The 15,230-nt window shown below is 43.1% G+C and overlaps 1 protein-coding gene across 7 annotated transcripts in view; it reads left to right on the top strand.

The window, feature by feature from the left end:
* LOC147032042 (sodium/calcium exchanger 1-like) overlaps positions 1–15,230 on the top strand; it is a 424,503-nt gene that overhangs the window by 403,987 nt on the left and 5,286 nt on the right. For 2 of the 7 annotated variants that reach the window (XM_085869331.1, XM_085869330.1), the window contains exons 6-7: positions 10–109; positions 1,542–1,814. In XM_085869331.1, coding sequence (XP_085725457.1) covers positions 10–109; positions 1,542–1,814 — 373 coding nt within the window. Of the gene's footprint in view, positions 1–9; positions 110–1,541; positions 1,815–6,502; positions 6,776–15,230 lie in introns of those variants that run through there. The other 5 variants (XM_085869332.1, XM_085869335.1, XR_015055017.1 and 2 more) reach the window with 5 other exon arrangements.

Raw genomic sequence — 15,230 nt, 5'->3', positions numbered from 1 at the left:
ATTTTGCAGAGCACGGTGGACAAGCTCATCAAGAAGACCAACCTAGCTTTGGTTGTCGGGACACATTCGTGGAGAGAACAGTTTGTTGAAGCCATAACAGTGAGTGCAGGTAAGGTTAATTACACCGCCAAGGATAACAAGTACAAAATATGTTCAACTTACAATAAGAGCGATCCAGCAAGATAACATCATCCACCCTGTTTAGCATGTGGTACTTTCAAGATGTATTCCATTACAAATTTATTTCAGTCATTATTATGATTATTAATATTATTATGTGAATTTATGATCACGTGAATTGCGCTGTTTTCTTGTCGTCCGCCTGTCAAGGGCTAAAAAGAGGCCTAAAAAAGTTTTGACGCCATTTTTTGTTCATTGCTGACATCCATGCTTAAAATGTTCCTTGGGGTGTGACAATCATCACCTGGTGGAATACCACGATGGATTTTTGCATTTAAGGTCATCCAGGGGGGCTTGTTACCCCCACCACCGAAGGTGAAGGAGGTTGTTTTCACCCCCTTTCTGTTTGTTTGTTTGTCTGTGTGCAGGATATCTCTAAAAGTTTTGGACAGATCCGGATGAAATTTAGTGGACATGTTTTGTGGACGGTGTGTGACAAGGACGAACTGATTAGATTTTGGTGACGATCCGAATCCGGATCCGATTAGTCTAATTTTTTAAGTGATTCTTCACGATTGAGAGATAGTGCTAAACTTATATATATATATATATATATCACAAAGTTGGGGACGGATTTGGACGAAACTTGGTGGACAGGTTGAGTGTGTGGCGAGGACGAATTGATTCGATTTTGGTGAGGATCTGAATCCAGATCTGGATACGAGAATTATTTCATTCCAAAGTGATTCTTCACCGTTGAGAGATAGGGCCAAAGACGATATAGTACTGTATAGCATGATATTTCAAAAATGTATTGGGCCCGATTTAATTTCATGGATCAGGCACTACGTTGCAGAGGTATGCCCTCTACCGAGTGCCCTTCTAGTTTTAGATATTATTTTCTCCCTGCTGCTTATCAAAGAGGAAAAAGGCAGTGCTACTGATGGGATGTATTTTGGTTTGATTCTCAACCTGACTACAAACTGTCAGATTGGTGTTTCGTTGCCAGGGTGTTTCATCACAAAGCGCATCATCCTTCAGATGGATGTTAGGCCAGGTGTCTCATCTGCAAGCAATATCGTCAGTGTCTTCGAACAGAATAGGTGGGTAATCACCAGAATCCTTGCAAAGTTCTAAATTCTACCAGCTTCACTCAAATGTCAGGCCTGGCCAGCAAATTCATGAAAGATTTGACCCAAGCACAAATGCCTGATGATCTGCCAACCCCAACATAATGGAAATGCATCAGATGGAGAGAGATTGATCACTTGGTAGTCACAGCTGGAAGAAAGAAAAGTCTGTTGCTGATTATTTTTGCTGGTTGCTAAGTAAGTTTTATTATTCTCGTTATTGTGAAGTTACATTGGAGAAATGGACCTCCTGTCGGTAAATCTACCTCCTCCACATTACTGTGTGTACAGGAGATGATGAAGATGAAGATGGCACCGAGGAGAAAATGCCTTCATGTTGTGACTACATCATGCACTTCCTCACAGTATTTTGGAAGGTGCTTTTTGCCTGCGTTCCACCTACGGAGTATTGGAATGGCTGGGCCTGTTTTGTCATCTCCATTTTTGTCATTGGTTTCTTGACAGCAATCATCGGGGACCTTGCCTCTCACTTCGGCTGCACTGTCGGTCTCAAAGACTCAGTCACTGCAGTTGTCTTTGTTGCACTTGGCACATCGGTTCCTGGTTAGTCCATGATATCGATCAGAATTGCTCCACCAGTCTTAAAGAGTGGCATAAACGCAAGCTCATTGGCATTTACCTCATAATCTTAAAATCTGTGTTGCAGTTCGGAGCAATTAATAAGATAAGAGATTATTGTTTCTGTTAATTGCAGGTGAGCGATGTGATTGAGCTTTTAAGATTTATTATTCGGGAGGTTGTCATGCTTCAGGAATAGCATGTGGTTGTGTCGGAGTAATGCATAGCTTTGGAGTTGTATGAATTTATACCATGTCAGTACTTTTACTTTGGAACCATTTAGGCTTGGTGACAAATGGTGATGATTGCTTGTGTTCAGCTCTTTTAAACAAGTTCGCCAATTATTTTTGTTTAAAAAAATACATCATACATATTTTATTATATATATATATATATATATATATATATATATATATATATATATATATACATATAGATATGTAAAAATATATAAAGTAGTAGTGTATGGTTGTTTGTCCTCTTATAACTCGAGAACTACACGTCCCAGAGCAAAACTAAAGGCATATTCAGAATTTGTACGTCTCAGAAGTACGACAGCACACAGATGTTTTAAAAAACCGAAAAAATCGTCTTTTTTTTGGCCGTTTCAATTTTTCTGCTGCGATTGATTGATTTTCCACGTCGAGACTTTTTTTTTTATTCACAACCTGATCAAAATAAGACAAATACAGACCAGTGAACGTTTACAAAGTTTCTGATCAAAATTTGACTCTTTTTTTGGATGCCCCGAAAAAGGAAGAGCTCCATTGGTCCCAAGGCAGCTGCAGCTCAGCTAAAAAACACGAAGAGACAACAGGAGACTGAAGAGGAGCGATCAGCCCGGCTCAATGAACAGGCTCATCGGCAACAACAGCGGCGAGCAAATGAGACCGAGGTAGAGTGATGCAAGACTTGAGGCAATGGGTCACCGCACTGCAGAAGCACGAGCACTGGCCCGGGCACAATAGCACAACATTGCCAACAGGGTGGCAATCACGTTTGACCCGGCTGACCCAAAAACTCATGCAGACATCAGCCAAATGGACCAAATCTGCACCCACTGCTCTGCTTACAAGTTCAAGGGAGAGACCAAGGGTGTGTGCTGCAGCGATGGCAAGGTCGTCCTTGAGCCCTCTCCTGCCCTTCCTCCCTTGCTGAAGGAACTTCTCTCAGGCAAAGATCCCCTCAGCAAGCACTTCTTTGACAACATTCGGACATATAATGGCAGCTTTGCGATAACGAGATTCAAGCACAAGGAAGCTGAAGTCCAGGGCTGGAACTCAAGGTTCGGGATCCAAGGTCAAGTGTTCCACCGCATTGGCAGCTTGCTTCTGCCTGAAGAGGGCCAGCCAAAGTTCCTGCAGGTCTACTTCCTGGACTCACATGCCAAGGAGCTGGCTGCCAGGAACCACAGCGGCCTCAAACCACACATCCTTGAGATGCTCACAAAGTGGTTTCACGAGAATAACCTTCTGGTCCATGAGCTCAAGACTGCAAGAGATGTACTTGCAGAAGGAGGCAACTCTGTAGAGCGCCAGATCATCATCAGAGAGAACAAGCGACCGCAAGGAGAGCACACATGCCGCTACATCACCCAGTCTGCACCAGAAGTCGCCATCCTTATGGGCAATGAGCCAACAGAACCCAGAGACATTGTCCTCGGACTTCGCGATGGGGCACTTAAAATGATCAGTGAGCTGCATGGATCTTGTGATGCACTCCAGTATCCTATAGTGTTCCCATATGGAACAGATGGCTTCAGCATCCATCTGGTGGCCAGGACTGCTACTGGACAGGATGGAGGAAAACTCTCACAGCTGCAGTACTACAGCCACCACATCATGGTGAGAGAGGGCAACCACATACTGCAGATGTGACGACTCTTTCAGCAGTTTCTGGTCGATGTCTACTGCAAGATCGAGACAGCGACTGGCCTTTATCCACCAGGAGCAAAATAACTTGCTTGCTGATAACGACGCCAACCTCCGTGACAGCCGCATGAGCACTGATGATGAACGCTGACAACGACAAAGAAATGTGAAATGTGTTCAAATTAAATGTGATATATATATATATTAAGCACCACAATTTACCCCTTTCTTATTCCTATTTTTTCCCCTCGGCAATGCTGGGTACTCCAGCTAGTATACATACATATACATATATATATATATATATATATATATATATATATATATATATATATATATATACATATATATATAATACACACACATATGTTTGTGTATGTATCCCCATCCCATCCAGGAAAAGGGAATGGGGTCTTGGGAGGCTTTTGTCATAGAATTTGAAAATTTTCCACGTTAAATGCAAACTCAAATAGCTTCAGGATTAACTCCAAACAGCCTTGTTATGATCAGATGCATACTCAAGTCATTAATCATTGCACTGTCAGCTTTTGATGCGGTGAGCATTCGTGGCATAGAGTTAAACTAGAAAGCATCTCAAAATGCAAAGCCCATCCACGTCCGCTTTGTACTTGAACTGAACTTCACAAAAACAACAGTTAAAATGAATTGTACATTTTATTAGTTTGTGTTCTCCACAATCTCAAAATAAAGGTTTGTTGACGATTTGATGACACAAAGCATAATTGCGAAAAATGTTACTGCCTGGATATAACACACTGAATCTCAAGAGTAAACAAGGATGTTGATTGAAACATTTATGGCTGGTCTGTCACTTCACTGAGGATGTCATAATTACAAGCCTTTATTCTCCATTTGGAGTATAATGAGATGTGCCAAGTTTCAAATTGTTCCGATCAGCAATTTCAGATATAATGTTATCTTTTTAAAAAAATTAATTTAATCCAACATGGCTGCCATACCACACAACCTATGATGTCACAATTATCGTTAAAATATTCTCCATTGGAGGATCACTCCTTTCCTGAAAACTATGAGTCAATCAGACAAGTGGTTGCTGAGAAAATAAATGTTTAAAAAAAAATTGAAGCCAAAAAAGTCACATAATAATAATAATAATAATAATAATAACAATAATAATCCATCCATTGGGACCATACTCTGTGCAGAGCATTGGTGCTGTCAAAGCAGTATCCTTGGCTATTCGACACAATCCTGGACGGGTCGCCACTCCAACACAGATGATAATAATAATAATAATGAAAATTATTTTAACAAAATTAATAATAATTTTTCTCCATATTCTTATAATAAAGCTTTGTTGAAAATTTTGTGACAAAAAGCTCAAATGGTAAAACAGTTATGGCCTGGACACACACACACACACACACACACACACACACACACACACACACACACACACACACACACACACACACACACACACACACACACACACACACACACACACACACACACAATGATTGCAAAACCCCGTCTTCCGCTGCGCGGGGAATGGGCTAATATTAATACACAACGGCAGATAATTCAGTGTGAAATTTGGCATGTAATTAAGTGAATAAAGGCAAGTATAATAAAGAGTATTTCAATGCTCGCTTGCTTAACCTCCCTAGAGTTGCATCTGATCCCAGGAAACCATGAGATTGCTCTCCTCCTGGACGGGTCGCCACTCCGACACACTATACCAGCAAGCTGGCACTCATTTTGCCGACCTCGGAAGGATGACAGGCAGAGTCAACCCCGCCTGGAATTAACTCAACAGCCGAGTGGGATTTGAACTCAGGATCCTAGGATCCCAAGTCCACCACCCAAACCATAAAGCCAACACCAGGCATATTCCAACACCACCTGAATATGAGGTTGATGATAAGGTCTCTTTTTGGGGTTCTTTGTAATTTATTTTCATCTGAATCGGGAATGTTATTTTGACAATTAAATGTTTGAAATATTGCATGCATTGGAGTAGAGTAAAATGTTTGTTATCAGAAAAAAAAAATAGAAAATATAATTTGATGCAAATGCATCAATAGATAGACAGACATGCCTCCATCCATGTTCGGTGTCAACCCACTGTTACGTTTGATATAAACTAAAGCTCACATGAAACGGAGTGTGATATGGAAAAGATAGATAAGTAAAAGAGAGAAAACATCAGATGCTTATAGCTCGAGTTAGGATCTGCAAAATTATTTTCAAAGGTCATTTGACCTTTGACCTATTGAACCCTTTGTATCACAGTTCGTACTTGTGACAGGTTTGGTTGAAATCCCTTCTATGGTTAACAAATTATTGTCGAAACAAAAAAAATTCAATTACTGTGGTTCACAAGCGCCTTCGGCTGCGGAGGCATAAAAAGTCCCAATTGCTAGTTAATTACTCATCACATAAGTAGTCCATATTCAACATGTGGGACTTCTGAAGGGCCATCTAAGCAAACAACATTGCATACTAAGCAAACAATGTTGGAATTTTTGGCTTCCCCACTGCCCTCATTTGTTCCTATCCCTATCCTTCTTTCCCTCTTTTCTTCTTTTTATCAACTTGTTTTCTTCTTGATGCACAATCTTCTTGACACATGTATGGAACTGGTTCCTGATCTTGCTAGTGCAGTATGTGTTTGGACAATAGACATGTCGTTCTTTGTAGATGCAAAGAAAGCATAGATTCATATCCATTGCGAAAATAGTCTGAAATGTATTTGTGCAAATTTCTCACATTTGCATAAGTTCCACATTTTCATTGTTGTGTCTTTATGATTTACAGATACACCAGAATTCTCCCCAATACGCAACTTTTATAACGGAGTAATCCGCTCAAATTCTCAGTGTGCATGCGCAGAAACCACAGGAAACGACATAGTTTGGGGAGAAATAAAATACATTGTGTATCCGGGAGAAGAATTGTCACATGGAATGGCTCACAAAGCTTCTGAAAGAAACTGAAAATACTTAGAAAGTACGTGCGAGAAAGGGCTGTACCTCTGCACAACTAAAGACTTGGAGAACTTTCTCAGCTCACGGAATGCTCCAGCCCCAGGTGTGTGTGTGTGTGTGTGTGTGTGTGTGTGTGTGTGTGTGTGTGTGTGTGTGTGTGTGTGTGTGTGTGTGTGTGTGTGTGTGTGTGTGTGTGTGTGTGTGTGTGTGTGTGTGTGTGTTGTCGTTGATTGGTATCTACATATGGGAGTTTCAGAATGTGGAATGGAGTCCTCCCAGAGCAGGCTCAAAGTATCCACCTTCATTTCAGTAAGTGGTCACGATTCATGGACCAAGCTGTGAAGTTTTATGTTCTCAAAGTTTTGTGCCGAGGGCTCTCTTCAGGATCATCTCTGAGCCCCGGACCACTTCCAACTGTAGTTTGTTATAATATTCCAGGGATGGTTTTCAGCTCACCTGTAAAATAGTAACGGGGAGCTTATGGGATGGCGTGTCGTCAGTCCGTCCATCCACAAATACTTGCGACTTCTTCTCAGAAACGATATACAATTCCGATGAAACTTCACTGCAACCTTCATCACCCATGGCGTACCAAAGTTTGTTTATGACATGAGAAAAATAGGGCTCCATGTGGGTTTAAGGGGGGAGGGGGTTGCCCACCAAAATATGCATTTGGTTTCTTCTCCAAAACTACACAAACAATTCTAATGAAACTTAGCACCATCTTCACCACCCTTAATGTACTAAAGTTTGTTCAGAACTTTAAAAAAAATTGAGGTCTTAGGGGTTCCACAAGGGGGTTGCCCCCCAAAATATGTATTTGCTTTCTTTTCTAAAACCACACATACAATTCCGATGACGCATGACCATTACCTTTATTACCCATGATATACCAAGGTTTGTTCATGGCATTAAAAAAAAAAATCCATCGGTATTTACTTTCTTCTCTATTTTATATTCTGTGGGTCATCCATGCCCACCAGTGGTTGCCTGGTTATCTTATCCAGCCACCACCAGGTGAGTGCCTGGGGTATTTTGTCCCCTTGTTTAATATCTCTGTGAGGTTCTTTGTCATCATTCCTGTAGCTCCAACTATCTCAGGTGCAACTTTGGCATTCTTCAGCTTCCAGGACCTTCTCACTTCATTCTTGAGGTCTTTGTGTTTGGTCATTTTCTTGATTTCTGCATCGTTTAGTCCAAAATCACTGCTATTAACACTTCAATAAGCAATTCCTTCTTCTCTCTTTTTTTTTTGTACCAAAGTATGGTATCTGGTCGCAACGCCTTGTTTACGATGTTCACGCTCAATGGGATCATTCGGTCGTATGTGAGCGGTACTTCCATGTTTTCAGTGATTACTTTTGGATCCTATTCCCACAAATTTTCTGGAACTGGGATATCAAAGTTTTTACAGATGTACCAGATGTACTTGCATTATAAACTCTGTTGAGTCGGTGTATGTACAGCTGTCCTGACATAAGTTTGTTGTGTGTGTGTGTGTGTGTGTGTGTGTGTGTGTGTGTGTGTGTGTGTGTGTGTGCGTGTGTGCGTGTGTGCGTGCGTGCGTGCGTGCGTGCGTGCGTGCGCTCGGTCATTAAGCAGAACATATCATTCTCTTTATTAACCCCACCTCCACCACTCACCTTTCTTTCTTCTTTTTTTTCATACTCTCACTTTCTCTCACCCTCTCCTCATGCACCCCTCCCTCCTCTGAGGAATAGCTCTCCCCACCACCCCTTCCTTACTCTTCTCCTCCTTCCTAGCTTCCCCTCCCTCCTGCGTCTTCTATCTCCTCTTCCTCTTTCCCCTCCCCCCCTTCTCTCCACCACCTTCTCTCCACCCCTCCCTCCTCTCCCTCCTCTTCCCCCCTCTCCTCCCCCCTTAACACCCCCATCAGCGAAGAAACAGGTTGTATTTGCTCCTAAAATATATTTTTATACAAAGAAAAAAAAAAGCCTTTTCCCTTTTCACCTTATACCCCACGTAACCATTAGGGTGCATCAAACGCCCCTTTTTTGCGAAAGTTTGAAAAACATAACGGCGATAGGACAGATGTGTTCGAATATATGTTAAAACATTTCTCATTTTTTTCAGAATTTTCGGTCATCTTCTTGGGGGTCAACACCGGGGTCAAAGTTCAGGCACGCAGCTCCTGCGCATTTTTCAGAATAAGTGTTATTTTTCACTGTTTCGTGATCAAAACTTGTATCTGGTGGTGAAATAATTCTGACATATCGATGTACTGCTCCTTTGGTGATGTTCCAGTGATATAGAGCCAATCAAATTTTCCGGGAAATTTGCCGGAGAAGCGGGAAACTGGTGATTTTCCCAGCAAAAAACAACAAAATAGGAAGAAATGCCTCGGTTCTGTCAAATTCACGGCTTTATTACCCAGAATTATGTGTATTCATATCAAGGCACTCGTATAATATCATTAATGATCAAGTTCCAAGCATTTCCGGAGATTCGGATTCTCTTTCCTGTCATTCTCAGTGATTTGTTGCACATTCTGAAAGTGTTCTTCAGACCAAGCTGCACCGAGATAGTCCGTTCTGAGTTTTATTAGACGTTCAGCCGCATCATTAGTTACATTGAGTGCTTTGGTTTTAGATTTTGAATCCACATAGGCTGGAAGTGTTGCCAACTCACTCACTTCATACGTTAAGAATGAATCGTCCAGTTCAAGTTCTCGGAACACAAACCAAGAATCAACCGAGACAAAGTCAGATAGGCTAGATGTCAAGTGAATGTCCTTGGGGAAGTGATGCTTTCTGAAATCTGTACCAAAGTGCCCAATAGGCAATAGTCCAAGTTCCTCTCTATCATGCTTGACAGAGATGATACGGTCAGCCAGTCGACGCTTCTCTGCATTTGGAACATCCTCACTGAATAAGGCTAAGGGCCCAAACTCAGCTGTTAAGTACCAAAGATGACGCTGTCGAGCTTTGATAGCGGATGCAGAAACCTCGGGGTCCACAGATCCATAGCGAATGAGATCTTTATATAAACACAAATCGTTGTATGGTGCATCAAGAGCTCTCGGACAAGAATTCCACCATTTGAAATAAATCAGTGTTGCAAAGTCACAGAATCTTATTATCTTGGGCACCTGGTGTCGTGTTGTGATAACTGCAGTAGGAGATAGAGGAGAAATTTGAGTTTCTAACATAGCAATCTTTAGACAATAAATGACCTTTGCCAAAATACCATTTTCCGGGAAACTGTGCCAACAAATTACAAGCCAACCGTGTTACAAACATCACCAAAGGAGCAGTACATTGATATGTCAGAATTATTTCACCACCAGACACAAGTTTTGATCACTATACAGTGAAAAATAACACTTATTCTGAAAAATGTGCAGGAGCTGCGTGCCTGAACTTTGACCCCGATGTGGACCCCCAAGATGATGACCGAAAATTCTGAAAAAAAATGAGAAATGTTTTTTCATGTATTTGAACACATCTGTCCTATCGCCGTTATGTTTTTCAATCTTTCGCAAAAAAGGGGGCGTTTGATGCACCCGAGTAATCATGTGACTTCATGCACCGACTCGTATTCTTCTTTGTCTGCCCTCTTTCCTGTCAATCCCACTGATCGTGAAGGTATTCACCACACACCTTCGCGACCTTTTCTTCAAATGCATCCTTGACTCTTCCATAATGTTCAAAAAATAATCATAATAATATGGTCTCTTGCAGTGCTTCAACTTCCCCTCTCTGCCTGGTTCTTCTTCTTCAAAATCTTCTGCTCAATTCGACCTTTCTTTCATCCCATGTCTAAAAATTCCATCTGGTACAATACTTCCTTTCTGCACTCCATCCATCTTCCAATGTATTTAAACAAATCTCTGACTTACAAATTTTTTAAATCCCATTTTGCAATACTTGTTCATCTTCCATTATTCATCGTTCTTTTTTCCAACTTCAGTGCAAATTCATCCCACCTCTTTAAATCTACCTCCTCCAAACTCCTTCCCTGTTATACCCCTTCCTCACTCCTCCCATATTACCCCCCCCCCATCCCAGCATCTCTCCACTGTCCTCTAACTTACTAACAATCTCCCCTCTGGTTTCCCAAACTGCATGGTTTTCAAACATCTGTGGGCTCCGTTCCAACCAAACAAATCTCACACTCATTCAGCACATTCTCCTCAATATCTCTAACATGCTCCCTCTTTCCTCTCATCACATCTCCCCCTCTTCGCACCCCCTCAAATTTTGATCCTCCCCCTGCCCACTCCCACCTCTACCACACCACTACCCCGCCTCATCCTCCCCCTCTCCCCAATCCTCCCTTCTCCCTCTTCCCCCATGGCCGTGCCTGTTCTCATTATCTCCTCTCTCCCTCAAAGCTTCCCTCTCACCCCTCCCTCGCAAATCAACTTCCTCTTCCCTCTTCAAAGCAACCTTCTCCCTCTTCCCCCTCCAAGCTCCCTCCACACCTTTCTCCCTCAATTTTCCGCCATCACTTCTCCCTTTCAAATTTCCTCCCTCACTCCACCTTCTCAATGCCCCCCCCCTTCACATCCACAAAGCTGCCTCCTTCCCCCATCCTCTCTCTTTCAGCTCATTCCTCCACCTCCTCCAATCTCCCACTTCCCTTTTCCCCCTCTCTTATTACTCCCAACTGTTATTCATCCCTTCACCACCTAGCCCTTTGTCCTTCTCCCCGTCTAACCTTCTCCCCTAGCTCTTCTACAATCTGTCATAAACTGTCAACAACTCTCACTACCTCCACCTCTCCTCCCTCACACTACCCTCCCCCTCCCCTCCCCTGCACCCAAAGCCTCCATTTTATCTTCCATAAAAGTGTGGAACTCAAACATACAAGGCCTTTGCTCAAACCTGACAGATCTTTCCATACAGGTTGCAATTGACAAACCAGACAAAATCTGCTTCACAGAAGCTTTCCTCCTTTAACACATCTGACTCCTTAGTATCTCTCCCTCGTTACTCCCTCCTTCAGTATGATATACCTGAGCCTCGTCCTGGCGGTGGAGTTGCTCTCTCTATCAAAAACTCTATTCCTCACTCTCCATGCACTGCCCTCACTCCACACCTTCTGGAATACCTCTGGTTCCGGCTTCCCCTCTGCTCCCACCCCTTGTTTATGTGTGTGTTGTACCGTCCACCAAACAGTGATGACTCCATTTACATCTCGCTCTCTGAAAACATGGACCAACTTCTATCCTCTCATCCAAACTCTCTCTTCCTCAAATGTGGTGACTTAAATTGCCATCATGCCAGTTGGCTGGGTGTGGGTACCTCTCTCACCTGTCATGGCACCTCAGCAAAGGACTTCTGCAACTCATTGGGACTGACTCAATCTGTCAACTTCCTGACCCGAATCCCAACCAATGGGACTCCATCTCTTCTGGATCTGATTTTGACCAATTTCCCAGAAAATGTCTGTTGTTCTGCTCCAATCGGTTCATCTGACCATATGCTTGTTAAAGCGGTCTTCTCTCTGGCTGTTATTAGAGAACCACCTCACCGCCGTCGAGTCTGGCTTTTCACTCAAGCCGAATGGCAGGGTCTTCAAGCAGCCATCAAACTTATAGACTGGTCTCCTATCGCTACTTTCTACAACATCAACTCATCCTGGGAATTCTTTCAAAGAAACTTGCTCTCCCTCATGCACAGATTTATCCCATCTCGTCTTCAGTTGTCCTATGCTTCCTCACGCCCATGGTACACTGAAGCTTGTGGTGAGGCTATTGTCCTGAAATATCTTGCCTTTGCCTCATGGAAGGCAAATCCTTCTGAGGATAATCTCAGTTCCTTCCACAAAGCTTGGAACAAGTGTGTGTCCACCCTCAGGAGAGCCAGGAAACGATATCTTTCTCATCTCAAGTCTGAACTCTCAAACCTGTCTCCTTCCTCCAAATCCTGGTGGCATCTTGTTAAGTCTGTTTCTGGTGTATGTTCTCCCTCCATCTCTTCCTTTAACTCAAATAGCTACATAGCTGACACTGAACGTGAAAAGGCTGAATCCCTAAACTCTGTGTTTCCTTATAAATCTCGTGTCCCAAACCCATCACTTTCTGCACCGACCTTACTCAGTCGCACCGAGCTGTCCCTGGACTCTGTGTCATTTTCTCCTGACAAGGTGGAGAGCTTGCTGTCAAACCTCAACTCAGATTCTACAACAGGTCCAGATGACATCAGCCCTCATGTCCTAAAAACCTTCTCCTCTGCTCTTGCTCACCTTCTCTCTGTTCTATTCACCCTCTCATTTGCTCAAGGTCATCTGCCATCTGATTGGAAATCAGCAAACATTACTGCACTGCATAAAAAGTTGCAAAAACTTATCCCTGTAACTCCAGACCAATCAGCCTGCTTCCAATCATCAGCAAGGTCATGGAATCCATCATCACTTCTGACATCAAATCCTTCCTCTTGTCAAATGGCTTGATTAGCGATCATTAATTTGGATTTAGACCAGGTCACTCAACCCTGGACATGCTGCTTCTGCTTTCCGAACAATGGATGAAGGTCCTAAATGCCAAACATGAGATCAGAGCCATCTCCCGAGACATATCGCGTGCTTTTGATATGGTCTGGCACACTGCAGTGCTCACCAAACTCTCTTCCTATGGTATCCAAGGAAATCTCCACTCATGGCCCACAGACTTCATCTCCTGTTGCAGTCAACATGTGACCCTTAATGGAATTCTCTCATCTCTTCCAGTCCAGGCTGGAGTTCCTCGAGGCAGTGTTCTTGGCCCTGTGCTTTTTCTGTTTTTCATCAGTGATCTCTCAGATTCCCTGGAAAATCCTCTTTATCTCTTTGCTGATGACTCCACGCTCTGCCGTTCCAACTGCCATCCCTCAGATTGGCAGGCAGAAGCCTCCTCACTCTCTGCAGACCTGGATAAAATCACAAGCTGGTCAAACAGTTGGAATATGTCTCAATCCTGACAAATCTCACACCCTCACCATGTCTCTCTGAAAGGACTGTCTGGAACCTCCCCTTTCTCAACAAACCCCTCAAAGAAGTCCTTTCATTGAAGCTTTTGGGCCTCACTATCTGCCATGATCTTTCCTGGGAAAGCCACATCTCCGAGCTGGCCTCCAAAGCCAGTCGCTGAATGGGCATCCGATGTTGTGCAAGGTCTTTCCTTGGCACACCTGAGTTTCTAACCACTTACAAAGCTTTTCATCCACAGTCTGATGGAGTACTGGTTTCCTCTCTGGAGTGGTGCTCCTGCCTCATGCTTAGCTCGACTTCACACTGTGAAAACCAAGGCTGTTAGGATCATTGGTATCTCCCATGATGAAGGTGAGCCTTTGGGTCTCGCTCTCTCTCCCCCTCTCTCTCTGTCTCTCATGAGAGGCAGGTCTCTATGTCTTCTTCCCTCTCCTCTCTGACCTTGCCCACCCTGCTCTATCTATGATCTGCCCCCCCCCCCCCCAATATTTCCTCAGGGTGCTCATTATCAGCCAAAAATCCCTTTTTGGTGAAACTGCCAAAATCACGAATCACTGCTGGCCTTCACGCTTTCATTCCTCTTTTTTTATTGCCTCTGGAACAAACTTGCACACTTTCTTCACTCCCACTCCTCCCTCCAGGTCTTCAAAACAGCTGTTCACCACCATCTCATATCTTCCCCCATCCAAAACCACAATCTCTTCTACCTCTGTTAATCCACCCCAAACCCACCGAATTCATATTCCCTGTTTTCAATTCCTGAAAGTCCCTGTAGTGTCCATCATGTTTACCCCAGGTACCCCACCCCATCCCTCTTCCTTCCACAGATCTCCTATTGTCTCTATTCCCCACTTTTTTTGCTTCCCTCTCCCACCCCTCTTGACTCCTGCCTTGTTATATGTTCTGTGTATTAGCTATTACACAAGCCTTGACATGGTATGCAAATTTTTTTTTTTTTCATCACTTTAGGTCCCCACGAAGCAAATGTAACGGTTTCAGGTTTGTAGAACAATGTCTGAGCCAAATTAATAACTAAGACACTTTGGGGCATTTGATTCCCACACTATTACATTTGAGCTTTCTAGCATGGGGTTGATTCCCAACCCGACTATAAACTGTCTGATTGGTGCTTAACAGGCAGGACGTTGTATCACAAAGTGTGCCATGTCCCTCAGATGTATATTAAACTGGATGGCCCATCTGCTAGCTTTCGTTCGTGGATGTTAAAAAATATATCACAGTCCGTGGGTGTTATAGATATGCTCGTTGTACCAAATTGTTGAACTGCTACCCCACTGTCAATTTAACCTTGCTCTTTCATGAGCTTCTCTGTTGTGGATTTAAAAGATTAGGTGAGTTATCGCCAGGACCTGGCCACAAATTCCAAATCCCTGCCCAAATCATCTTCAGTCGAACGCCTGCGAGGTGGTTCGCAAATAACATTGGGCCAAAATATTTCCCCATGGCCGACCTTACAAGATAGTATCATAAATGGGACAATTATAGTAGTTGTAATAGTTGTCCATTTAATGACAAATACCTTTTTGGCACACTATATTTTAAACCTATTTTCAATTTCTTTCCTTCTTTGCTCAGCTTCGAGGCAGAGGGGAGGTTGGGGAGGA

The sequence above is a fragment of the Eptatretus burgeri genome, chromosome 2 (assembly GCF_056783735.1).
Source record: "Eptatretus burgeri isolate ZD-2024b chromosome 2, Ebu_testis_v1, whole genome shotgun sequence".
Classification (NCBI taxonomy): Eukaryota; Metazoa; Chordata; class Myxini; order Myxiniformes; family Myxinidae; genus Eptatretus; species Eptatretus burgeri.
Note: the sequence above shows the minus strand (reverse complement) of the source record. Positions and strands in the feature narration are given on the sequence as shown.